At 43.0% G+C, this 27,484-nt stretch overlaps 2 protein-coding genes across 12 annotated transcripts in view; one reads left to right on the forward strand and one right to left on the reverse strand.

Moving 5' to 3' along the window:
• The window catches only part of L3MBTL3 (L3MBTL histone methyl-lysine binding protein 3), a 107,416-nt gene extending 100,158 nt beyond the window's left edge, over positions 1-7,258 (forward strand). For all 11 annotated transcript variants that reach the window (XM_084827499.1, XM_084827493.1, XM_084827492.1 and 8 more), the window contains 3 exons: positions 1,688-1,857; positions 3,561-3,623; positions 6,174-7,258. In XM_084827499.1, the coding sequence (XP_084683625.1) occupies positions 1,688-1,857; positions 3,561-3,623; positions 6,174-6,317 (377 nt within the window). In that variant the 3' untranslated portion in view covers positions 6,318-7,258. The remainder of the gene's footprint in view (positions 1-1,687; positions 1,858-3,560; positions 3,624-6,173) is intronic.
• A 1,264-nt stretch (positions 7,259-8,522) lies between these two features.
• On the reverse strand, positions 8,523-27,295 carry LOC146359525 (sterile alpha motif domain-containing protein 3-like). The gene is made up of 8 exons (XM_084831680.1): positions 27,203-27,295; positions 25,469-25,654; positions 16,753-16,837; positions 14,935-15,099; positions 11,914-12,123; positions 10,615-10,786; positions 10,176-10,258; positions 8,523-8,957 (listed from the first exon to the last, which is right to left on the reverse strand). Exons 1-8 carry the CDS (start codon positions 27,268-27,270, stop codon positions 8,691-8,693), a joined length of 1,236 nt encoding a protein of 411 aa, XP_084687806.1. The 5' UTR covers positions 27,271-27,295; the 3' UTR covers positions 8,523-8,690.
• Between the last annotated feature and the right edge of the window lie 189 nt (positions 27,296-27,484).

The raw sequence follows: 27,484 nt of genomic DNA on the forward strand, positions 1-27,484 counted from the left end.
GTCTAAACCTCAGCAGGAAGTGATCTGACCATGACAAAGGGACAGATGTTAATTCCTCCACTTTCAGATCACTATCCTCCTGCCCAGTCGAGAGAACCAGATCAAGCGTGTGTCCTTTTATATGCGTTGGGCCGATGACATGTTGGGACAGCCCCATGGTTGTCATGGCGGCCATGAAGTCCTGAGCCGCCCCGGATACAGCGGCCTCGGCATGGAAGTTGAGATCCCCCAGGACCATCATCCTGGGCGTCCTCAACACCAAGTCTGAGACCACCTCCGTCAGCTCAGGCAGGAAGTCTGATGGGCAGCAGGGTGGGCGGTACACCAACAGAATCCCGGGTACCCAACACAAGGTACAAACACTCAAGATCTGCACTCGAATGAGCAGAAAGCCTGGAGAGGGAGATTGAATTCCTATAGACCACGGCAACCCCCCCTCCCCGACCCTCAAGTCGGTGTTGGTGCTGTACCGAGTACCCAGGAGGGCACAGCTGGGAGAGGGTGACCCCTCCCAGTTCCCCCACCCAGGTCTCAGTAATACATACCAGGTCAGCCCCCTCATCCACAATCGAATCATGGGTGAGGGAGATTTTATTTTGGGCCGACCTGGCATTCAGCAGCAGCAGCACCAGACCCGAGGGCAGACTGGTAAGGCTGCCAGGAACCATCAGGTTGGAGGAAGAACGAGAAGAGGTGACAGCTGTAAGGTGTCTAGCCCCTCTTCTCCTCAGCTGGCCTGTTAATCCCCCAACGCCATACCTCCCCCTGCCCCTGACCACAGTTATAGTGGCACCTCCCCGACCCCCTGAGTTGCCCAATAGTCCTCCCAGGCACATATTAAAACGTTAGAATATAAAATGCACAACAGTTTAAAAGAATATAAGAGATAAAAGAGAACAGCAGCTAAGAAGGAGCAGATAAAGTCCACGTTTGCCCCTTTCCCCTTGTCTTTAAGCTGCTGCCCTCTGCTGCTGCTATTTGCTGCTGGTACTGTGGCTGCTGGTGTCTCTGGAGAGGCAGGTGGGTGGGTCTTCAGATCCTATGCGACTCCAAGTGCGACGCTAAGTGCACACTTAGAATCGCACTTGGCGCGACGCCTAGGCGCTGCCTCTGGTAGCCCCGCCTTAAGTACCTGTGGGCGGGGTTAGAAGCAGGCTCAGGATCCACCTGGTGCAGCTGCTGGCTGGTCCTCCTTCCCCCAGGCTCCTTCCCGAGCAGCCTCTGGCAGCCCTGCCTTAAGTACCTGTGGGCAGGGGCAGAAGCAGGCTCAGGCTCAGGATCCACCCGGTGCAGCTGCTGGCTGGTCCTCCTTCCCCAGGCTCCTGATGCTATGGTATGCTTTCCATACCATAGCTGATGCTATGGTATGCTTTCAGACAGAAAAAAAATGTGTGTATAAGACAACAGAATTGCATTAGTTTCCTGTACATTTATTTTTTTTCCTAATAAACAAATGAACAGGTAGAATAGCTAAACTAGTTCTGGGGAAAAGGTAATTTTGTATCGTATAGAAAGGATTTGGAGTTATTACAGACTTCCCTCTAGGTTGCTGTTTTTCATGAATACTTTTTGATAATAATAAATTACACCAGCTGAGTATATTAAATTGAAAATATATTGGCTTTACAAGTCTGGTCACCAATAATTCAGCATGGGCTTTAATACTGGTTTGTTTTTTTGTTTGCAGACACCAAGGAATCCAATAACAGAAGTTCACATCCTCAACCAGTAATTTTGGGGTTGTCTTCCAAACTGACAATCCCAGCCTTTCCATTGCGGTGGGAACAGCAGAGTAAACTCCTTCCTACTGTGGCTGGAATCCCGGCCAGTAAAGTTTCCAAGTGGAGTACTGATGAGGTGTGTGTTACAATTCTTGCTGGAGTAAACTGAACTAGATGTCTACTTCATCTAGCTTTTTTGGAGATAGCTTCATTAGTATGGAGCACACGTACATGGTGGTGATAAATTTGTTCATTGCATACTTTTATTGTTTTAGTATTGTCTGTTTTTATGTTATTTTGTAGTGGCTGTTTTTAAGCTGTGCAAGCTGCTTAGGAGTGTTCTTTAAAAAGAAAAGTAGAGTAATAATAAACAATAATAGTTGTGTTTTAGCTTTATGTATAGTATAACAGGAACTTAACTGTCTTTATCAGGTTTGTACTCACCACTTAGAGATAATGTGCTTTGAAGAGAAACCCTTTCCCCTGTGGGGAGGAGCCAGTGACTCAAGCCCCAGTTTCTTTGCCTTGGGGCAAAGACAAAGGATCTAACAAGGCCATGTCTGTGGCTGACCTGAGGTTTCCTCCTGGTTTCGTTCTTCTGACTATGTTGAGTCCCAATTTATTTTTGAGTTCCAGACTTCATTTTTCTAGTGTCCCACCTTAGGGCAATATGAATAGAGATCACAGGGCCAAAGCAAGTATTCTCTTAGGTAATTCAAACATCACTTCCTTCTTTCCTTTGCATCTTTAATGCATACTATGACTACAGTGGGAAAATGGCTGAAGATGCTAATCTTATTCAGGCATTCCTTCCATACGCAGACTAAATCGGGGGTGGGCAGAAAGTAGATCTCCAGGTGCTTTGGACTTCAACTCCCAGCATTCCTGACCATTCACCAGGCTGGTAGTGGCTTCTGGGAGTTGAAGCCCAAAATATCTAGAAATCTACCTTCTGCTCACCCCTAGGTTAATCGCATGGAGGGATGAACGTGGGCCATGCCTTCTGCGGTCCCTGCAGTCTTCAGTAGAATGTCTGAAAAGGGATGCGTGCATAGGCATTCCATGTGATTGGCGTCCCTAGTGACAGACACCCCTTTTCAGAAGTCCTGCTCAATGTGCTGGGGGAAAAGAAGGCACAATCTGAACCCCCACTCTATGTATTTAGCCTATGCATGGGCAAACCCCTAAACGGGAGTTAGGAATTGTTTTAAATGGCATGCAATTGACTTGGGTGAAAATTGCTCACGGGCAATAGAGCCTAGCATTGAAGCCAAAACTCATGTGCGATCATGGCTTCTCTTCCATCAAAAGAAAAGTTGCAACCCATTTCACTGATTCTGCAGACTGCAAACCAGTGGATCTGACCTCTATGCCATGAGAAGTAAATTGGTAAAAACTGTCATTAAACTCAAACTAGACTGAGAATGTTAAGTGCTGTTTAATAAGCACGTTATCTGTTTTTTAAAATTATGTATTACAAATAGAGATGCCAATGAAGTTCTCCTGAACCACACTCAGAAAATAACTTTAGGAGCTCATTAAAGTCCACTCTGTGTGGGTCTGCCTTCAGAGACAGTTTGGAAGCTTCCGTTGGGATAGATTGCAGTGAAGGAGAATCCCATTACTTTGAATTGAGCTGGAATAAAGAGGTTAATCTGAATACAGAGAGCTTGCTCATCTCAAGGTGCAATACTATTGCCATCTTCTGTTGTAAATACCCGTTTATTTATCTACTTCTTACCATTCTGAGCTAGAATAACTGAGCTAGATGGATCACCAGATTTAGCTCAGTAATGTTGTCATGTGTTTATATTAAACATTGTTAAAATTGACTGGCAGGTCTCAGAGTTCATACGGAGTTTGCCAGGCTGCGAGGAACATGGCAAGGTGTTCAAAGATGAAGTGAGTGTAACAAACCAATTGCTTAAAGGTCATGACTAAATATTATCATGGATGAAGGTGGTCTGTCTCATGGTTATGTCTGGCATACAGAAGATGCTGCCATGCTCAATAGTATTTTTTGCATTAAAATCAATCTAGGTTTTAGGTTTATTCCTGAAGACATTCTGCTAGCATGGTGTATTGCCCCTGCAAGAGGCTTCAAACTCTTAATTTAGAGGTTTGATGCCTACTGCAGGGCAATACGCATGGTTTCCACCAAAGTTAATTAGACTTACTTTCAGTGAGACACAATTGAATTTTTGCCTTGAAACTGAACTGGAGTTGAACGCCTCTTTCTTCTATCCTGCAAACAAAGAATCTAGGAACGTAGGAAGCTGCCTTATACTGAGTCAGACTATTGGTCCATCTGGCTGAGTATTTCCGACACTCAGCAAAGAAGTGGTTCAATAACCACATGTTCAGGAATCTTTTTTTAAAGTTATAGGGAAAAGCATCTCTGTGTACCAATCCTAGAAACAGATGGAAACATTACATTTCAGAGGGAGCCATTGGAAAAGAGAAAGATGAATAGTACTTTATTGGTACTACTTCTGCATTTGTCTTGACTCGAGATTAAAAATACTACTTTCAAATTATGACAAAAAAAGGAAAGCTGTTTTCAGATTTGACAAAGTTTATTATTAGTTAGAGGAATGCTGTATTCAAATTATGGTAAAGAAAAGGCTGTCGCTCTTCTAACTAAAACATGGTCTAATTAGGAATTTCTGAAGTCTTTTATTCTAAATTATGGAGTGTAAGATTGATTTTTACTTGTGTCATAAATGTTTGGCAAGTTCAGATTTCAAGTTCTGAACTTGAGCCACTCTTCAAACAGTGTAATCTTTCAAAGAGTGTAATCATTCCTAGAAGCAAGGGAGTCCTGGCCAACACCTGACCCATAGTCATATTAGCCTCCTCTTGGATTATTTTATCAATGAGTTTGATCTTATTAAATTGAAAATGTTCTTTACTGCTTGCAAGAGATGAAAAAAATGAGAGCTGAGCTAATACTGACTGATTTCGCACATAACAACAACCCATGGCTTGTCAGGGCCACATGCAAGCGAGTGCACTGCCTCCCACCTGCTTGCTGCTTCCACTTTGCATTCAGGTTAGCAAACCCAGGAATGCCCCATTCCTGGGCTGTTTGCTATGCCATCCGAATCAGGGCAAAACAACCCATAATTTTAGCCCATGGTTTGTTACTGGCTTAAAATTCTGGGTTGTTTCTCCATCAACAACCCAGAGTGTCAGGTTCACACACCACTCCGAACAACCAAGGAATACCCTGTTCCTGGGTTGTTCATTAAAGCAGATGCAAAGCGGAAGCAGCAAGTGGGCAGGAGGCTGCACGCTCGCTTGCACACTGCCACAACCAACCATGGCTTAATTAACCCATGGTTGGTTATTAAGCGTGACAACCAGTAACAACCAGGTTACTGTGTTTCTCTTGATGCTACTATTGCACAAGTCAGTATTCTGTCTCCTTTATAATAAAAATTACTGGGAGAATTCTGGAGGATATGGTATTAGTGCTTGTAAATAATAGCTGGGAGCCAAGGATTCTCAAGTAGTTTTCTGTCTGGACCAGAGCTTCTGCACTTCCTACTTCTTAACATTTAGGAATTGTAGTGGGTGGAGTTCCAAATGATCTTCGATGGTGTGAGGCGATGGTGTGAGGAGCCTATTCTGAACACAAACTTCTAACTATTCAACACCTTGTGTGAATTGGCATTTTAGCTTTGTCAAAATATTTTATTGTCTGTTAGGCAATGTAAGAGTGGGATGTATCTAATTTCCAAGCACCCATGTTAAAAAAAAAAAAAATCCATATAACTGGGAATTGGCACTTGGTCATTCTACCTATGGTGACTCTGGAAAGGTAGGTGTGAGTGTGACAAGAGCTGCTTTGATATTATGCTTCTGGTCTGACTATGGCAACAGGTGTATTTTTAGGAAAGGAATGCTTCCTACTAACATTATTCCTCGATACAGTTTATTGCTAAAACTAAAAGAAACACTACTACAGTCTTATTGGCATGAGCAAATAAATCTTTTTTCAAACAGTTCTGGAATAGATTCTACATGTGTGCCCCCCATCTCTATCCTTTGCCTTCCCAGTTTTGGTAAACGTTATAGCAGATATACCTTTTCCCATGAAATTGTAGTAGCAACTCCATCATTTATATTGGACATACTGCATATAAGGGGCATCATTCTTGGGGGGGAAATGAATACGGACACATACCATATGGATAGAAAAGGGTAGATTGTATTTCCTTGACTGTTGGTTACTCATAAACTTCTGCAACGTTTGTCACTCAGCCTAATTGGACCCTATTTTGCTTGAGAGATTTGGAACTTAAACTGAAATGTGTGTGTGTTTTTTAATTCAGACTGTTCTAGCTTGTAGTCTGGGCCCATCTTAAATTACTGTTATATAGTTTAGAGTTTGTATAAAATGTTCAGAGTTATTAACGCTGGGAATTTTTTTTGCATTTTCATTTTAAGCAAATTGATGGAGAAGCTTTCCTGCTAATGACCCAAGCAGATATAGTGAAAATAATGAGCATTAAACTGGGACCAGCCCTAAAAATCTTCAACTCGATCCTAATGTTCAAGGCTGCTGACAAGAGCTCTCACAATGAACTCTGATGGAGTAATGACTACAGGACAGGCCTCTTGTACTGCAGCTCATGTTTTATTCAAAGCACAAAGATGCAGAAGGATCATCAAGGAAGAACTCTCCAAGGGGAAGAAGTCACAATGGGTGAAATGTTGATACTTTCCAAGAGCCAGGGCAATTGAACACTTCTGGGAAGTGATTAAGATTTTTAGCAAGGTATTTTTAAGCAGCATAGGTACTTAACATATACCATGCTGATGGCTCTAATTTTCCTACAACTAGCCATCCTTAATTTGATTGAAAAACCATTAACTAAATTAAGATATTAAAATTAAGGAAATACTATGCTTTTCTAAGGATTCACAAAGTATGTACTTCATGAATTTACCTATTCAACTTAGTGAATTTTACCATTTTCATAACAAGTTGTTTACACAATTTAAAAATGAGTGGGCTACAGTTAGTTAATGTAGACTGTTAACTCTTTAATTTTGCACTGCAGCTCAAATGAAAAACTTTGCTATGGACTTTGAGTCTAATTAATGTATTGTAAGAAACATTGCTGGAGATCAATGCTGTTTTTAATTTTTTATTTTTGCATGACTGAAAAAAGTTTAATGAATACTTCCACCAGCATATTTAGTATGGAGTTATTAAAATAAGAACAACCAAAAAAATCAAATTCAACATCTATGTAACAATTATTTTATGTTGCATTATAGTGCTTTAGTCCACAGTCTGTTAAAACAGAAGAAGGAAATTAAAAGTGCATACAAATAAGAGGGAATATATTAATCCTGCTGCTCAAAAAATTCTTTAGGAAATTACAGATCTGTTGAACAGGAACAGTGCATTACGCTCCTAAAGAGATTAGAGATTTAAGGGGAAAGCCAAATAAAATAGTTGTGCCAGAGCCAAAGGGATCTTCCTCTTATTTCTGGAAGTAAATTGGCTTGTGATTTTTAGCATGTGCCATAGAAAAAAAAATGTGAAGCAAGGTCATTAATTATTAGATTGCATTGTTCTTGTGAGTTTTCTTTCTAAGTGTTGCATTCTTTATATTTTGTTCAGATTTTTTACATTTAGAATTGCACCTGCTTTGTATCTACAACGCCCAAAAAATTTGTTGGAGAACTTGTGTATGGCTCATTTTTCATGCAACTGGTTTGTACTAATGAGTGATCTCCATACCAGTTGCTGGGGACCCTGGGTGGGAGGGTGCTGTTGTGCTCATGTCCTGCTTGTGGGTTTCCCGTGGGCAGCTGGTTGGCCACTCTGTGATCAAAATGGTGGACTAGATAGACTCTTGGTCTGATCGAGCATGGTTTTTCTTATGTTCAAAACACATTAAGTGTTTTGTGCAAGTGCAGAATTTGGTACTGGATGCAGAATACAGTATCCTGAGAACATCCATTTTACAATAGAGCAGGACAGAGATAATGTGTCTAACCTGTAAGGCTGCAAGCATAAAACGGGTGAGCAATGATGCCTGGTATTCTCAGAAGCTAGTGGAGTGGAGAAAAATGGTTTGATATAGTTCAGCCCTGCACTAATGTGCATAAAGAAGATGAGTGTGATTATTTACACTCTAGTAAATGACACTAGTGAGAGTTGTAAACATATTAATCTGCCCACTTACTTACATGTTACTGGAGAGAGAAAGGATTGGACCATGTGGCACATAAAATACCTGAAGAGACCCTCATTCTCTCTTTTACTTTTGGAAAAAGAGATTCAAAGGACTTTGGCAACTCTTAAGAATTATTTTGCCTTTTAAGAATTATTTTGAAAATGGCTCTTGTGATAACTATCGAGGAACCTTATAGGCCCCTTCCAGCCCCCCTATTCTATGACTATTCTGTTTATTCTGTGAACGTAAATTTCTTCAGTCATGTCAAGGTGGAACCATACAACAATCTAACGTTCATACATTAGATGCAGAGCCAAAAACTTTACAAATGAAGCTGTATTTTACCCAGGAATGTGAGTAAGAATTGTTTTAAAATCAAATTGCATTATGTTTTTATGAATGTTGATGTGTACTGCCAATACAAGGGAAATCCTAAAAAGTTGTGAAACCAGAGGGGCAGGACATTCATCAAAAAAGCAAAAAGTATATATTAAACACAGTCCACATCACACTGCATACTTTAACATCGTCAAAGCTTTGTAATAGGAATGAACATTTGTTTTCTTAACACCAAAGGTTAGTATAGAAACTCTTGCTCATCACTCCATAAAACAAAGTTTTATTTTTAAAAAAATAAATCCATACAGGGATATAAATATTGTGTTCTACTGAAACCAATCAAAATTATATCAGATAATCCAGGAATTACTCACAGCGAGAACTCCCCCACCCCCCCGCAAGTCATATTGAGCATTATTCAGTGTTGATACATTCACATTTTCCCAATTCTCTTGTTTTTTTCTGAAAGCAATGGTGGAAATTTCACTTCAAAGATGAGGGACTTCAAAAAGTTAAGCGTATTGTACAGCTTTTGGGGGAATGGAATGCCAAAGACGTGATAAGAAGCCAGCAGAGCAGCCAAGGCCATTGTACAATCATCCAGCTGAGTGAGTTTCTCTTTCTCCATGTATAGCGAACACTCACACACATTTATATTAAATGGGTATTTTACTTTTAGCACTGGTGTTGACACTTTCACCTGGTTTAGGAAAACAAAAGCAAGTTTTTACACATGCAATTCCTAGCATCTCTTGTATTGGCTAAAGAGGAGAGGTTATGAGTATCATTCTCTCAAAATTGCAAAGAAGCATTCAGCTTCTTTTGCCAGCATGAAATATATGATCAACAAATAAAATACATGATTTTTGTTTAATGTTTTTATCTAGATTGTAAGTCTGCAGGCAAGGACTTTTGGGTTGGATCCAGCTTTTTTTTCTGCTGGCAGAGCACTCCCTTAGCAGAGTTATGCTCAAAATGCTCCTGCCAGCAGAAATGTGGAGAGGCAATCTTTGCCTGTTCCCCTCTCCCCACCCCCACTCCCCCTGCATACTCCAGCACTACATTCCCCAATGTTCCAGAGCGTCCCCCAACCCTCCAGAACAGATGGGGGGGGGGCATCAACAAAGATCACCACCTCCATTCGGCTAATAGGATTCCTCCACTGGATCAGAAACCTACAGATATCCTCAGGAGACAGATTCTGAATCCAGCCCTGTACTTTTTATTCATTTACATTGCCTACTATAATTGAGGTGCTTCTGTAAATAATAATGATTATTATCCCTAGTGTTTTTAAGGGTCTAGGAAGCTGGTGGCAATAACTGAGTCTGACATTCCATATGAAAGGTGGAGTAAACAGCCCTTTCATTGATGCTTGTCAACCAACCCAGTAATGAAAGGACTAGAGTTCATGGAATGATATATAACATAATAGGGAATATGACTGGGCTGTTGACCCCAGTTTAGTTCTTACTATTAAGTTACTTTCTTCCCAGAAAAGTCCACTTTATAGCCAGACTAAACACATAAGAGAAAGGCTTCCACACGTTTACAATAATTTGACAACCATTATCAATTGTGTCTCTTTCTAAGGGCATTGCAATGTGTGGCCAGAAATGTGCATGTTTCTTTAATTGGCCTCTAGGCTAGCCACCATATTTATTTATTTAGTTCATTTATATTCTGCCTTTCCCCCTCTTGTATGGAACTGGAAGCAGCTTACATAGTGGTCATCCTCATCTTCATTTTATCCTCACAACAACCCTGTGAAGTAGGTTAGGCTGAGAGTCAGTGACTGGCCCAAAGTCACCCTGTGAGCTTCATGGCTGAGTGAGGAATAGAACCCAGGTCTCCTGAGTTCCAGTCCAATGCTCTAACTACTACACCACACCGCCACTCTGATTAGCCATCTACATACCTCCTCATTCACAGTAGCAAACAAAGAAGAATCTTCTCCAAAAACATCTGGCAAAAGTAAACATGTGGCAGTCATCTTCATATCTGGCAAAAGTGAAGAAAAGTTACAGGAAGCAGGATTAAAGCTAGACGAGTGAAAAATCCTAAAAGGCAATTGTGGCTAAAGCAGCATGTTCTATATTTGGATGTTTTCCCTACTCTTGACAATAACTTCCTAGGATTTTTTTTTTCACACATTAGTCACTTTTGTAAGAAACATATTTCAAGAATGAGTAATTAACTTTCATTTTTCAGTTAATAAACCATTTAGATTCTACTTAGAATCTACCATGCAGCCATTTCTCAATGCACTTCTGAAAAACGTTTGCTTATGCCCTAGTTAAACAAAGTATCATGCCCATTTACTGTTTTAAAACCCAAGCATAACAGCTTATACCAACATTTCCGAATGTCGTCTTCCGTGTGCTGTTTCAGACTTTTTTGTAGAACGACATTAACTGGACTATTCTCCACCAAGTTCGAAGTCAGTATGTTCTCTGAATATGCCTCCAAAATCTCAATTGTTTTCTTATAAATATCCTTGTGAGTTAGAAACTGAAACTCTCTAAAAAGCTAAAGGGGGAAAATGGAACATAATTCAGAAAATTCAGCTGAAAATGCATTAGTTACAGTTTAAAGAACCCCTAAGTGGAAGTTCTCATGGAAGACCATGAGCTTTCTTTCCAAAGAACTGCCCCAACTCCAAAGCTAGGCTTAAGACCCATTGCAGTCAATTACATGATGGGTGCAGTCCAAGCCCTACCAGAAAGCTGACAGAGGGGCCATAAGAGGCAGCATAAGTGTTGCTGCACCAGTAGGATGGCACGCGACACCACTGGAATTCTCTCCACAAGCTGGCAGAACATTCTGTCAGAGTAGGTGTGCCACCGGCAGAGCAAGGGACAATGGAGCATGGTGGGCATAGGCATGGATACGCCACATCCAAAGTTCCTTTGTTTCCCTGACACATCCACAGAAATGGTCAATTCCTGCAATAACTATGTGGCTGGCATAGTTAACTCCCTCCATTGTAGTCAGCAGGAGGGTAGAAAAATAGCCACCCCAGGCATTTTGCTGCCTAAGGCAAAGGACAAGATGGTACCCTCTCCCACTCCGTGTACAAAAGCTGACGGGGCTGGCAGTTGAATTTTTCTTCAGCACTAGCAATGGATTGGCATCCTCCACTGCGCATGAAGGCAGCAGGCTAGCTTAGGGGGTGCGGAGCAGATTGCATGGCTCACAGCTCTCTCCTCCAACACCTTGCTAACGCCTCCCCACAGCTGCTGCCTGAAGTGACTGCCTCACTTTGCCTAATGGTGAGGCCAGCCCTGGTAGCCACCCCCACCTCCTGCCTGCCTACGGTGAAACTGCAAGGCAATTGATGTGGTGGATGCTGTGCCAGCAGAACTCCCCCTGCAAATGGACTGTATGATTTCTCTCTCAGAACACTCGAAACAACGCTGTGCCGTTGATTTTATGGGATGTAAGAGTGACTACAGTACATTTAGCCTCACAGGGAACGATTATATGGAATTAATAAGAAATCTTGTGGGGAGAGAGTTTTACTTACTATAGTATTATGTGATCACTAGATCAGGATATGATTTCCTACCAAAACCCCTGTACAAATGCTACAAACATGGTGATGCAAATAATTATGTCATGCAGTACAAGGCAGTTACTAAGAAAACACCCATTACCTGGTATGGACACCTTAAAAATGGGAACAGTCTGAGAACCTCTTTCAAAGGTATCCTGTTATTTATCATCTTTCTTCTTATTTCTAAAGTGTTGGTCATCCTTTTATCCACTTCTGCCCAATTTCTCTCGGTTTTCATATATTCGTCCTTAAACCAGTTAATATGTTCGTTTATCACAACATCAAGTCCTTCATTGCAAATAACCTTAACCTGTTGAAATATCCAAACATTAACTATAATGCAGGGTGCATTTTTGCCAAGAGAATGGTCTTGACTGATTATACTGCAGTTTATCACCAAAAGGAGTAATCTTATACACACTTACTTGGGAGTGAGTCCTATTGAACTTAGCAGAGTTTAATTTTGAGTAGGAATGAATAGATCTGCTAATTGGGTGGGACAGGGAGAATTGGTGGGAAAGGAACTGCCAGATACAAAGCCCTGCTTTTTAACACACACTTTTCCCCCTTGCTGGTTGCTCTTCTTAATTATTTTGCCTCCCATTATAAGTACATCACATATACATTTGCTCCCATGCCGGGGTCATTTAGGGAAGGAGGCAGCTTTGGATCTGGTAGATTCCAGAGCATTCCATGATCAGCCCTGCTGCACCCCTAGAATGCTTTCCTTGGGCTCTTATTGCCATAGGAGTGTCAAACTGAGGGGCTAATGGCAGCAGAAGTTGCTGCTATCACACCAACGAGGCAACTGAGGGCGGACAATCCATGGACGGATGTCGTCCTCTGCCTGCAGAGAAGGTTTGCTATATCCTGTTGCCCCTTGAAACCCTCCCAGAGACTGTAGGATTGCAGCCTTAGTCAACTATTTTATTTTGGTAAAAGATTTACAAGTGTGTTATTTCTCAGGGGTTCTCATACCATTACAATAAAACAACAACAACCCTGTCTTCTAAGGTTTAAAACAAAGTATGAAAATCTTTCTATCAAACCGGGCCCTTAATACTTTCACAAATTATGCTGCTATCCAAATTAAAATATCTGGGCACAATCTCAAACTCGCTATAGAAGTTATTTTCTTTCTAGCACTTCCTGCTGTGGCATTTTGATTTCTTACACAAGATAAAGGAATCTCTCTGCTTGTAAATATAATTTCTAACCACAGTTATCACTGAGTGTTTCTTCAGAATTGGAACCCTGATGTACATTCCAGTCAGGTAGAAAAAGTACTCCTTGTTTATCATTTTCCAGAGTAGAAACACGTTCTTTTGTGCCTGTTTTCAAGTGTTTATTCTGCATTTAAACTAAAAAAAGAGAAAGACTCTGTCCTCAAACCTCTTATAGTCACCACAATTAAGTAATTTAAATGTTGATCTTCAAGAAGAGTTAGTAATTCTAAATTGGTAAAAAGGATTATTGTAGTCTTACTAAATATAATCTCATCAGTAACTATAGGATAATAAAACTGGTAATTATCAGGCGTAGCTGATGATCGGAATTAGCATATGTGGGAAAAATGGGAACTGAGTTTTTTAAAACTAACCTAAACTGGCTGAGCATCTTAGGGTGCAATGTAATTAATCATATTTATTAATTAATCATATTTATCAAGGGCAGCATGTCAATGGGGCAAAAAAAACCTGGGACCTTCCAGTTTAATTTTAGCCATAACTATGTAAATCAGACCTTTGTAGTTAAAAGCATATGGACACAGAACACACATGCCTGACCAAGAATCTACATCTCCTCTTTTCTTAAGCACCACCATTTCAAACCACCCAGGCTCCAGTTCTTTTGGTGTTCCTTCCCTCCCTCCCTCCCCTCCCTCCCTCCCTCCCTCAGTTCAGCTGCAAAATCTTCAGCAGACATTTTTCTTGTATTTATTTTAAGGAGTTATAAGCCGCCTTTTAGAAAGCCCTCACAAGGCAGGATACGACTAGATTTAAAAGTGTAAACATAATAAAACAATGAAAGCCATGATAAAAACAATGGTAGCATCCAAAGATACCTTGTTTGTTTCCATGCACACAAAATGAGGCCTTTGGATATGAGGTTCATAAACGAATGTCTGTCTATCAGCAAACATTTAACAATGTAATACAACAGAGAGAGAGAAAATATTTTCTTCTTTATGCAAGGGTCACTACGGTCAAATACTGTTTAGGATTATGTCCAATCCTAAACACATTGGCTTGGAAGTTTATGGAAAGAAAGTTTCCTGCCCACTTCTGCTCCCCAGAAAGCCATCTGGACGGTCAGGAACCCTCTTGATAAACACTGGATGGAGTGTGCGGGCTACTGGGGGAGGGGAGAATTGCCCCAAATCAGATATGTTAAACTTAAGGAAGTTCATGGGAGGAATGTTCTCAGGCCCCTTCTCCCACCATCCCACCACCATGCTCCATCCTACATTATTCAAGAAAGCCCCATCTCCAGAACCTCCAGAGATGTTTTGGGGGGAAATACAGATGGCTGCAAGAGAAAGGAGGGCATAGGAAACTTTCCTGCTGTGAAATGGCATTTGGGGTGGGTTAGGGTATTTTAAAAAAAATATATATATGGTAAAATTTTATTGTTTTAAATTATTTTGTGGTGGGTTGTACATCGCCCAGAGTGGCTGGGTGACCAGTCAGATGGGCGATTAATAAATTTAATAAATAAATAAATAAATTCCCTAACAGTGCAATCCTGTGCATGTCTACTGGGAAGTCATCCCCAATAGGACTTATTCCCAGATAAGTGTGCATAGGATTGTAGCCCAAGTTAACTTATCTGAAGACTTAAGCCGTTATTGGAAAGCAGGTCTCATTTAAATCAATGAGATTTTTTAGGATTAAGCAATAGACTCTCCACTGGACAGTGGAAATGAGGAACAGAGACTTGTATTATTCTCCAAAGGTCAAAAGGGCTTGTCCTGTCAGAGAGAACTCAAGTGAGGAAGGACCAATTGTTGCGCTCCTTCCTCTTTTTAAGCACAGCCAGTAAGAACAGATATAACTCATATTAATTAATATTCTCTATTCCACCCGCCCACCCCCCATCAATTCATGATCTGAATTCTTACTTTTGTGTGTACTGGTTGGATTTCCTCACCACTATTTTCAGGAGATTTTCTGGTATGTCCTCGCCTGTGTCCAAACTTGCATTTATTTCTCACTACCTGCTCATCATCTTCTATCGGTCTCCGCACGTACTTGAAACGGTCTTTAAGGGCTCGTTTCCATAGAAACTGCATTTTTATTTTTTAAAAAAAGCCGTTAGTGTCTTCTAGGCGCCTTATCTATCCTTTCAGAGTATGTTATCGGCGATTCCCTTGTTGTGTGGGAAAGGAACCTTTAGTACATATTTCCTGTACATTTTTTCCCCAGTACAACTCTACAGGAACTTTTTCCAGCCCATTCCTATTGATAAAACATGGAGTGACTGCCTTGAAAAGATAGCAGGCAATGCCTTCACTTCAAGTTAGTTTTACAAATAATGAAATCTCAAATGCAAGATAATTATGGTATGCTTCTGCTTCAGTGTGGTCGTTAAGTCTAAAGAATCAGTGCAGTTCTCACACAGCCAAGTATTCTCATGCTTTGTCACTGAGAAATGAACAGGCATATGTGAACTTATTGTACATTAGAATTCTGTTTACATTTGTAGCCAACCCATTCCATAGGTCCTGGGTGAGTAATGGAATATTCATTGAAAACAGAGAGAAACCCCAAAGTTATTGGTAACTTGGCTATGGAAGTCAAGTTCATAGCATCATAAGATGATTATTTCCTGGTTATTAAGTGGTATTGATTTGGACAATGAGCTTATGAGGTAATAAGCAGTCAAAAAGTGAGGTCAAAGAGAAAGCAGACCATTATGAAATACGTGTAAGAATAAGGGAAATGTCAAAATGGAAAACCACTGGTGCCAAGATCAATACTTTATGGGCTTTGAGAAGACCCTTCACTCCCACCCCAGTACTCATCTGTATAAGGAACTCTCAGGGGTACTCTTCAGTCATGTGGAACTAAACATATGATGGGATTTCTGACAGCATGCCAGATAGCCTGTGCTGTAGATGACAATGTGGGTGTGGGCCGCAAAACCCAGCCAAAATGTGATCATGGTTGGTCTGAAGGGGGCATGCGATCCCTCCATGGAGGCAGGAACTCTGATTGACTGACACCAATCAAGTGTTGGCCGGGGCATGACTGGTGCCATGCAGGGGGAGGGGGACAGACAAGATCCTCTCTCCCACCATCAGCCACTCATTTGTCATCTGCCTCGGAATCCAGCTTCTACTTCTGGCTAAGAGGAAAGAAGGAATGGGTGAACAAGCAGAAGCAGTTGCTGCTCCTTCTCCTTGCTCCCATCATGCCTACATGCTCTCTCTCTATAGGCCAGAGGGAGAGAGGCAGGCAGGCTGCAATGGTAAGAGGGCCAGGAGCAGGGCCACTGGACTCTGGTGGTCAGCTGTGAGTGCCTGACGATGCCAAACCTTGACACCAGCCCTGAATGTGAGTTTAAGCTGGACGCAAATTTAAGTTATTGCTATGCCAGGAATTCAAGGAAGGATCTACATGAAGGATCTACAGAGACTCGGGCCTAATTAGCATCCGCAAAGTTGCTATGCCATAAACTGTCACAATATCACATGGAAATAGATAGAACTATTCTTCTAAGGGATAGAACTATCTGTGAAATGGTTACTGCATTTAGCTCATTATATCATGGAATAGAATTTAACACCAGGTATATAGAAAATAAAAGAAGAATGCATTTTTAAAAATTCAATTCAGTTCAATCTCTTCAAATAATCATGTGTATTGAATTCAATTATGTACTGAATACAAGAAAGCAACACCATCCAACACAGAACTGCATTCATTTTAATACTTACAAAGCCACCCCCATCCTCATGAAGAAAAGGGTATGCCTGCAGCAGTGCATTGACAACGTCGTTATACTGCTGAGTAGTTGGGTATCTGTCCACAGAAGATGCATGTATACAAGTTAGATTGTTTCAGTGCTCTGTGCAACAACTGGGAGACTTAGGCTGCAATGCAGAAAGGTAGCTCAACAGCACAACAGGCTTTCAGCTCTTTTTATATTAATATATCTGGCTCTAGCATGCCAGCAGATGGACATAAGCGTCTTGCCCTTCGCCACTCACTCACTCACTCACTCACTCACTCACTCACCAGGCCAGTTGTTACTGCTGCTGCCAACATATCCAGATAGGAAATGAAGTGACCAGCACTCAGGTGTCGGCGATGGGAGGAGACTGTGCTACTTCCAGGTGAGTAAGCAGGGGTGTGTGTATGTGAAAAGAATGATACATCAGGTTTCAATTCGCTGCTGTGCTAGAGGCAGATATCATCATCGTCATCTTCAAGCGCTGACAGTGCATTCTCGGCACCTTGGGCTCCCCTTCCATATGACGTGCCTTTGGCCTTAGCTAACTGACAACTCTGCTAACTTACCATTAGGTTTCAGCTTTAAATATACATAATGAAGAAATTCATAATGAAGAACCCTTGTGAGGGTTCCACCCTTAAAGGCAGCCTAGACATAATTTTAAATAAATATAAGGTAAGAAAAAGAGGCATATTTGCAGCCTCATCCAAATCTCAAAGTCGATCATGTCCAGAGGGTAGCCATGTTAGTCCATAGCGGCAAAACCAACAAAGAATCTTGTGGCACCTTGAAGACGAACAAATTTATTCTGGCATAAACTTTCACGGACTGCAGCCCACTTCATCAGATCTGCAGTCTTTAATTTGCTACAATACTTGTTCAAAGTCAATAGAAATCTGCAACCATAAAGGGCACTTTTGTGGAGAAGACAAGTTTAAGATGCCCTTCCCTTAAAAAAAAAAATCCCCTATCTTTCACACAGTGACCAAGCTTCTTCATTTGAGAGAGTTGTCCTGGCACACTTTCCAGGAACACAGGCTGGAGTATCCTCTGATGGGTCTTGTCAATCCGATGTCTGTCAGTTCACACCACTTCCTTCAAACTTTCTGAGTGGATGTAAAGCAGGGGGGCACAACCTTTTCAGCTCCGAGGGCTGCACGTGATGCTGGTTGGAGGTCAGGGGCAACACACACATGTATGCACATACACACATGTATGCACATGTGCACATGCACATGCAAGGGCACGCATACGTGCACACATGCACACACCCCAGCAATCTCGATACATATTTCTCTTTCTTTGCTGCTTGCTGCAGCAGAAAAAGAATGATCTCCATGAGGATCTCTGGAGGACTGAGTGTAAAATAAAGGCAGGGGGCAATTCAGCAGCAGTGGCAGGGTGTGATAAAGCCTTGGGGGCTGCAGGTTTGTGCACCTTATTGTAAAGCCTTAATGGGCCATCACCCCAGGTCCTCCTTGCCAATTATTTTATTTATTTTATTTGTATCCCACCTTTCTACCAAAAAATGGCACTCAAGGCGGCTTACAGAAACAATTAAAATTGATTAAAACAATAATACAGTATATTAAAATACAATGAAAACATTACAATTACAGAAAAAATATTAACAGCAGCCAACCCACCAGACCCACTTACAGGGTCTTAAATAAAGCAGTCTTTGCCTGCTGGTGGAAGGACAGCAGAGAGGAAGCAAACCTAGCCTCCTTTGGGAAGGAGTTCCATAGCCTGGGAGCAGCCGCCAAAAAGGCCCTCTCTCAGGTCACCATCAAAAGCACCTCTGAAGGTGGCATTCTCAAAAGAAGGCCCTCTCCAGAAGATCTTAAAAACTGGGCAGGCTCATATGGGAGAAAGCAGTCTTTCAAGTAGCCTGGTCCCAAGCCGTATAGGGCTTTATAGGTCATAACCAGCACTTTTCCAGAAATAGTCAGGTAGCCAGTGAAACTGTTATAACAAGAGAGTCACGTGCTCCCTGTAACCAGCCCCGGTCAACAGTCTGGTTTGCTGCATTATGGACCAGGTGAAGTTTCTGAACAGTTTTCAAAGGCAGCCCCACCTAGACCATGTTACGTAGTCCAAATAGGATGTAACTAAGGCATGTGTGACTGTGGCCAGATCAGACATCTCTAGGACTGGGACCAGTTGACACACTAGTCTCAGCTGTACAATCGCACTCCTGGCCACTGCTGAGATCTGGGCATTAAGGTTCAGAGCCGAGTCCAAGAGTACACCCAAACTGCAAGCCTGAGTCTTCAGGGGGAGTGTAACCCCATCCAGTACAGATTGAATGCCTATTCCCTGATCTGCCTTTCAACTGACCCAAAGCAATTCTGTTTTGTGTGGATTAAGCTTCAGTTTGTTTGCCCTCATCTAGACCATTACTAACATCAGGCACTGATTTAGAACCAAAACTGCTTCCTTAGATTTAGATGGAAAGGAGAGATAGAGTTGGGTGTCATCGGCATACTGGTGGCACCAAACCCCCAAACTCCAGACAATCTCTCCCAGCGGTTTCGTGTGTGTGTGTGCACGCGTGCACGCACATGTTAAATAGCATGGGGGATAAGATGGAACTCTGAAGGACACCACAGGCCAATAGCTACAGTGTTGAACAGGAATCCCCCAGCACCACCTTCTGAGTTCGTGCCTCCAAGAAAGACCAGAGTGTAACAGTGCCTCCCAGTCCCATCTCAGACAGATGCCTCAGAAGGATACTGTCGTTGATGGTATCAAAAGTCACTAAAAGGTCCAGTAGGACTAACAGGGACTATGTGCTGAACATATCAAATGGTCCCACCACTTCAGATTGGAGGATTCTCCACCCTGGGCAACCCCCTCCCCTGATGCTACAGGGATTTAAAAATCAGCTTCTCCTGATGAAATTTGTCATCCTTTTATTGTCTTGGAACGTCTCTGGTGATCTTGTATGTAAGTTTTGGAATCTCCCTTTAAGTCTGTCTGGTGCAGGTTGTTTAGGAAATAAACTTGTATTTCTTTGGAATTCTATCTATCTGCTTTTCTTCCTCACCCTTTATCACTAACTTTAATTTGGAACCCAGGGCCCAACTGTATACTTTGACCACTCAAGGATTATTTGCCTGCATGCCACATCTCTTGTTTATGCTACACACTTAACTAAAGGGAGGCAAAGGGTAAATGGGATGACCTCACCCAGCAGTAACTAGGAAGTTAGCTGTCAGTTGCCCCCTCTTACGTAAAAACTTGCACATTTAGGGATACTCCTTAATCTAGGATCAAATAGAGCAGTGGTGTCAAAAATAAGAAAAAGGAGAAATGTCACAGACTGGCCTGGGTGCCTTCTTCACACCTTCTTAACTACTTCCACCTATACAACACCATTTTGTCAGTCTGGCCCAAATTAAAATCTGATAACAAGATCATAGCAAACTGGATGCACATTTGCACTACTATGGCTGCAGATATTGCATTAGACTGCTGCTTCTGTTTTAAAAGCCCGCCCCCCAACTGTTAGTGTCATTAGGGCTGTGATTGGGCTGTTGGTATTATGAAGAACTAGTCACGATCGCTGCTCCTCCCACATCAGTGTTTCCTAGACATTTCCCAGCAAAGAGACTAGTGCTTCCTAACTATTGGACTAATTCCCAAATAGACCCCAGTGTTCCTAGTTTGTCCCTCCCTATATATTTCATTGTAACGCAAGGCAGGCCCAGATCCACTCATCACCATATTGCTAGGGTAGGATGCCCACAGGAGATCTCATGGGTAGCATGCCCAGCTGTGCACATCCCCTCTCCTAAGTTCTCACTGGCACTACCATTTGGAGAAGGTCAGATTCAGCAATATAAAAAACACCCTCTCCATAGTCCAGCACTGATGAGAGACATTCCTGCTTCTCCCCCCAGCTCTCTGTAGTTTCGTGGTGAGCACAAAGAGAGGGTGGCTAGGAAGATAGTCCAATATTTGTGAACTGCTGTGCACAGGGTTTATCAGTCTGCCTAGTAAGAGATTCAGGACAGATAAAAGGAAGCCCTTCACACAGTGCATAGTTAAACTATGGACTTCACTACCACAAGATGCAGTGATGGCCACCAATTTGTATGGCTTTAAAAGGGAATTGGACAAGATTCGTGGAAGGGTGGGGGACCTATTAAAATGGTCCGCCCCCAGAGATTAATGGATTCCGATGGATTCCAGAGGGCTCTGGGGGATTTTCCTGCTGGTATGGCTGGTGCTCCTGTCGAAGCCCAGGTCGCTCTGTGGAATGCAGAGATGACTCGGGCGGTTGACATGATCGCGCCCAAGCGCCCTCTCCCTCTGAGCAGAGCCCGGCCAGCTCCTTGGTATACACCTGAGCTGAGGGCAATGAAGCAAGAGGGGAGACGGCTAGAATGCAGGTGGAGGAAAATTTGTGCTGAGTCTGACCGAACACAGGTAAGAGCCCACTATCGAGCCTACTCTGTGGTGGTGAGGGTGGCAAAGAGGCAGTTCTTTTCCACCAGCATTGCATCTTCTCAGTGTCGTCCGGCGGAGCTTTTCCGAGTGGTTCGCAGCCTCTTACATTCTGGGCCAGGGAGAGAGAGACGGTGGAACCCTCGGTAGCACGCTGTGACGAGTTTGCATGGCACTTTGAGGATAAAGTCGCTCAGATTCGTCATGAATTGGACACCACCATTAATGCAGTTCCATTGGTAGAGGCGTTCAGAGCACCGTCTGGTCCAGTTTTATTGGATGAGTTTCAGTTACTGAGGCCTGAGGATGCGGACAAGGTGCTTGGCCAAGTCCGATCGACCACTTGTGTGCTTGACCCTTGCCCTTCATGGCTTATTAAATCAAACAAGGAGGGGTTGTCCGGCTGAGTCCAGGAAGTTGTAAATTCCTCCTTGAGAGAGGGAGTGGTGCCTGCCGCTTTAAAAGAGGCAGTAATTAGACCACTCCTGAAAAAGCCTAACCTGGACCCAGAGGATGTTAACAATTATAGGCCAGTGGCCAACATCCCCTTCCTGGGCAAGGTGCTTGAGCGGGTGGTTGTAGGACAGCTCCAGGCACTCTTGAATGAAACGGATTATCTAGATCCATTTCAATCGGGCTTCAGGCCTGGTTTTGGAATGGAAACTGCCTTGGTCGCCCTGTGGGATGACCTCTGCCGGGAGAGGGACAGGGGGAGTGCGACCCTGTTGATTCTCCTGGACCTCTCAGCGGCTTTCGATACCATCGACCATGGTATCCTTCTGGATAGGTTGTCTGGGTTAGGAGTTGGAGGCACTGCACTACAGTGGTTCCGCTCCTACTTGGATGGCCGATTCCAGAAGGTGGTGCTGGGGGATTATTGCTCTGTGCCATGGCAATTGTGCCATGGGGTTCCACAGGGCTCTATTCTATCCCCCATGCTGTTTAACATCTACATGAATCCGCTGGGGGAGGTTATCCAGAGGTGTGGGCTGAGGTGCCATCAATATGCGGATGACACCCAGCTCTACCTCTCTTTCTCATCAAAACCAGGTGAGGCAGTGGCTGTTCTGAACCAGTGCCTGGGCACGGTAATGGACTGGATGAGTGCTAATAAACTGAAACTCAATCCAGACAAGACGGAGGTACTGTTAGTGGGTGGTTCGTCTGCCCGGCTAGGTGATATTCAACCTGTTCTGGAGGGGGTTGCACTCCCCCTAAAGGATCAGGTTCGTAGTTTGGGGGTGCTCTTGGATCCAGAACTGTCACTTGAGGCACAGGTGAACTCAGTGGCACGGAGCACTTTTTATCAGCTTAGGCTGGTATACCAACTACGCCCTTATCTGGACAGAGATAGCCTAGCTACAGTTATCCATGCTCTGATAACTTCTCGTCTGGATTACTGCAATGCGTTATACATGGGGCTGCCTTTGAAAATGGTCCGGAAACTTCAGCTGGTCCAAAATAGGGCAGCAAGATTGTTAACAGGGACTGGCCTGCGAGCTCATATTACGCCAGTACTTTTCCAGCTGCACTGGCTGCCAGTCCATTTCCGGGCCAGATTCAAAGTGCTGGTGTTAACATTCAAAGCCCTTAACGGCTTGGGGCCAGGTTACCTGAAGGATCGCCTCCTCCCATATGTGCCTGCCCGGACCTTAAGATCATCATCAGCGGCCCTTCTCCGTGAGCCCCTGCCAAAGGAAGTGAGGCGGGTGGCTACTAGGAGGAGGGCTTTTTCTGTTGTGGCACCCCGGCTCTGGAATGAGCTCCCTAGTGAGGTTCGCCTGGCGCCTACATTGTACTCCTTTCGGCGCCAGGTGAAGACCTTTTTATTTTCCCAGGCATTTTAGCTTTCTAAATTTTTATCTTTGCTGTTTTAAATCTGTATTTTAAACTCCTGTACTGCTGCTAGGTTTTATTGTGGTTGTATTGTTATATTGTGGTTTTAATGTTCTATATATTTTAAATTGTTTTATTGTGTGTTGTTTGGTTTTAGTTTTTGTGAACCGCCCAGAGAGCTTCGGCTATTGGGCGGTATAGAAATGAAATAAATAAATAAATAAATAAATAAATAAATAAATAAATAAATAAGATGCGGCTAACAATGGCTACTTGTCATGATGGCTATCAGAGGCACCCTGCCTCTGTATATCTGTTGCTTGGTATGGGATTACTGCTGCTTCACTGGGCAATCGCACCTAAGGTGATTCTTCTTCTTTTTTAGCAAATGTTTGTATTTCAGGCTCTAAGGAACTCCCTGCCACTATAATTCAGAGTTTCACAAGCTGACCCTTTTCTCCTAACATTTCAGTTCAGTTAGAATACTTTAAAACTTCCTAGTAGCTTGGTATGAGAGGCTTAGCTGTGAGATGGGCACCACCTCTAGAGACAAGATGAGCCATTAAACAAGTTAGTTTATTAAAGGAATATTTTGTACATACGTGAATATTACTATTTGCTTTGGGGTTTTCAAAAGAATGTTTACTGACACTTCTTAAGGACTTAAAAGACCTTGCTACTACCAGCCTCTTACGGTGCAATCCTATGGCCACTAGACAGTGGCTAGACGGTCATAGGATTGGTCAATTCCCAGAGAACTGCCTCCGCACTCCTTCCCCCGCTGCCTTGTAGGCGGTGTGGATCGTCCCCCAGCTCTGCACTCAGAAGAGCAGCGTGGAGTGGGGGAAAGGGGCGTTCCTGGGGGCAGGGCGGGGAGTTCGTAAGTGCTGGTACAACACTTACTATATGTTGTCCGGCCTCCCCACCCCATGCTCCAAAGTCCCATGGCTAGACAGCCAAAATTGGCTGTTTAGCCACAGATGCAGGGCAGCTGAAGCGCAGAGGAGATGATCCCCTCTACGCTCCTCCTGCCATGCATTGGATAGATGGTTGCCTCTGAGTTTGGAGGCAGCCGCCACTCTGCATAGGATTGCTCCCTTAATGCCCCTGCATTTTTTTTACTTCAGGTCAAATTCCCTAAAGTTCCACCCCAGCCAAATACACTTGTGGGTAGTCTTCCTCTGACACCAAAGCTCCTCCTGTTGTACTACTGGTTACTTGGGCAGTGTTTATCTGATTTTAATGCCTGCGTGAGTAACCTTCTGGTAAGACCTCAGAGCAGCCTCCTGGCATAACACAACCACCTGCTTCCTACTCCTGATCATCAACAGCCATGAATGGTTATCTCACAGAGCCAAGGAATAGCTTAATATTCAGGCCTCAGCTATCTACCGTCTCCTCAGCCTTTTCCAAATCCTTCTATCCCCTACCACACATGAACCACCTGACTCCCCCTCTGACAGACCGCCACCTGACTAACTGAAACTCTGTCAACTCCTTAACTGTCACCTATCATTTCCCAACTACTGTTTTCCACCTAGCTGGCAATATACCTGGATTTACCTGATCCATGCCCCATCTAGAAATATTAAAAGCAATTGTCTCTCTCTCTCCCCCTTCAGAACTTGTCATCAAGCAACTACTACTAAACATGCCTTTGATATAGTAACAGCACCAGGTCTCAGGCCTATATAGATACACTGAAGTCTCACAGAGGCCAGGCAAAGCACTAAAACATTACAGAACAACAGTTATTTACATGGCGTTTCTTCACACTGGGGAACAAAAGCAGGAGGGTGCTATTGCACCCATATCCTACTTGTGGGGTTTTCACAGGCAGCTGGTTGGCCACCGTGTGAACAGAATGCTGGACTAGATAGGCCTCTGTTCTGCTTCAACATGGCTCTTCCTGTGTTCTTGTGTTTGTATTTTGTGAGAAAAGGCATTCAAAACATGTATTTAAATACATATTTCTATACAAACTTCATGTGGATTTTTTAAAACAAAAATCACACATCAGTGTGGAAATGGGAGAGAACAGACTCATGAATCAACACATGCAATATTGACATTGACCAGAAACACTTGTGGGTTTCCATAGGCAGCTGGTTGGCCATTGTGTGAACAGGATACTGGACTAGGTAGGTCTTTGGTCTGATTCAGGATGGCTGTTCTTATGGTCTTAGCTTAGACATAGCATACAGCTGGATTCAAGATACCCTCTTGGCCTCTCCATCCTGTCACGAGTTCTGTTCACCCACAAATATGTATATTAATTAGGCCTTGTTCTTAACAGGCTTTCTTAAAACCAAAGTTCACAGCATGCAGAGATCAATTTATCATCTTTATGGTAATTCACCCCACACCACATTTCTCCCATGAGGCAGAATGCTAAAAACTGCCTTACTTACAGGGATCCTTCAAGGTACTTTGTCATGTCAGCTTGCAAGAATTCAATTATCCTGATTCTCATACTGTGGTCAGGGCATTTCCTCTCTGCTAATATGCATTTGACATCATAAGGAAACTCAGGCAGCATATATGAATTTGTCCATTGCAATGCTTTGTATCTTGCTAAAACATGTGTCATGTTTTTTCTGTGAAAGGAAGTAGAAACAATTATCTGTAGCTCTTTACGTTCTAACATACTTCCCCATGGACTTCTGCTAGCCCTGCCAATTACTCCAGTTTAATCAAGGGCAAGTCAGCCCTTGTTATAATAAGTGCTTACACCACCATTCTTTATACCCCAAAGATAGGAGCTACACCTAATGTTATTTCCACAGCATGTATAAAAACCACCTGTATACAAATTATGTTTTCCTTTGAATTACAAAAATGCATTTTAGTTTATTTTGCTTTATAGGAAGCCACTGTGTTCTGGCATACAGAGCTTAGACAGGAAGCTGATTAAGCCCTCTGTATCCACATTATGGATTTGGTGCATTGCCAAGCAGCACGACTGAGGAACCTGTGAGGGTCAAGGCATCATCCAGCTCAACAAAGCCACTAGTCCTCCCATGAGATCGGCCATGGAGATAAGTAGTGACTATTTTATTTTCCATCATTCAGATCTTCAGTGGATGTAGGGGGAACACTTTCTGATCACTTTATTTTAACAGAAAGTGCTACCCATTGTTTCTCCTTATATTCTTGATTTATATGCAGAAACTCCCAAAAGGTCTCTGCATATAAATATTTTCTTTTCCTCTAGGAATTATACCACTGTCATCTAAGACATTTAGGGAGCAATCCTATGGCTTCTAGTCAGTGGCTAGATGGCCATAGGATACGTCAGTTTCTGGGAACCAACCTTCCCCCCTCCCCCTGCACTGCCTTGCAGGCAGCTTGGAACAGCCCTGTGTTCTGCGGTTGGAAGAGGAGTGCGGAGCGGTGAAAACAGGGTGTTCCGGGGTGGGGAAGGCAGAAATGCTGGTATGACACTTCCTATGTGTTGTCCGGCAGCCGCTTCCCCCGCTCTGCCTTCCCGTGGCTAGACAGCCGAAATCAGCTGTCTAGCCGCAAATGCAGGGAGGCCAAAGCACGGAGGGGACGATCCCCTCTGCACTTCTCCTGCCCTGCATTGGATAGGTGGTCGCCTCTGAGTTCGGAGGCAGCCGCCTATCCCCATAGGATTGTGCCCTTAAAGTAATAATAATGTAAACACAAGATCTTGTGTGTGTTTTATATTGTCAGTAGGGATGGACAAATCTGTCAAGCCTGTTCATGTTTTCAGTTTTCCATTCCCAGGCTCGTTCCATCCCAGTTCCATGCAAACCCTTTTTCCCCTGGACAGAAATTCATACATATTTTTCTGCACATTTTTCAAATGTATGCATTTTTGTACAGATATACCCATTGACTAAAGCATTTAGTGTGCATTTTAGAAATGTATGCATTTTTTTTCCGTGCACATTTTCCAATGCTTTCCCCCTTTATTTCCCTTTTCTTTTTCCCAAACTCATAGTAAACTCAGTAGTATACAGACTTCCCACCACAAATTACATTCGGGTCTGGGGGATGTGATTTGGCTAATCTTAAAATGTGAACCCAAGAAATTTCTCACCCATCCATAATTGACAGTTGGTCTTCTTGGCATAATCATTTCTTTGTATCTGGAATTAGCAGAATTGCCATAAACTCACTTTTGTTTGAGAACTCTTTGGTCAACGGATCCATCCTCAGAGCTTTCATTAGGAGAGAAACAATTCATCTGTTCCACAGTTAACTGAATACCAGGAGTCCTACAAAGAGTAAAATATGACCACAGTTCAGCAGACATAGAAATTGCCTTGTTGGTCCAAAAGAATAACTCAAACTAGGTAAAGCAGAAGCCCTCGGGTTGGATCTAGATTTAGGCGCATGCATCTGGGAGATGGAAGCGGACTTCCCCGTTCCCTCCTTTCCACACACAGCATCTTCTCCAG

This window comes from Heloderma suspectum, chromosome 1, assembly GCF_057233095.1.
Source record: "Heloderma suspectum isolate Gila_16-S chromosome 1, 16-S_ref, whole genome shotgun sequence".
NCBI classification, from domain to species: domain Eukaryota; kingdom Metazoa; phylum Chordata; class Lepidosauria; order Squamata; family Helodermatidae; genus Heloderma; species Heloderma suspectum.

Coding starts and splice junctions, on each gene's coding strand:
- LOC146359525 (XM_084831680.1), bottom strand. CDS start 27,270: ATGAATTGTTTCTCTCCTAATGAAAGCTCTGAGGATGGATCCGTTGAC. Junction 25,655..27,202: donor CAAAGAGTTCTCAAACAAAA/GTGAGTTTATGG, acceptor TTCCTTTCACAG/AAAAAACATGACACATGTTT. Junction 15,100..16,752: donor ATGAGGATGGGGGTGGCTTT/GTAAGTATTAAA, acceptor ATAAAAATGCAG/TTTCTATGGAAACGAGCCCT.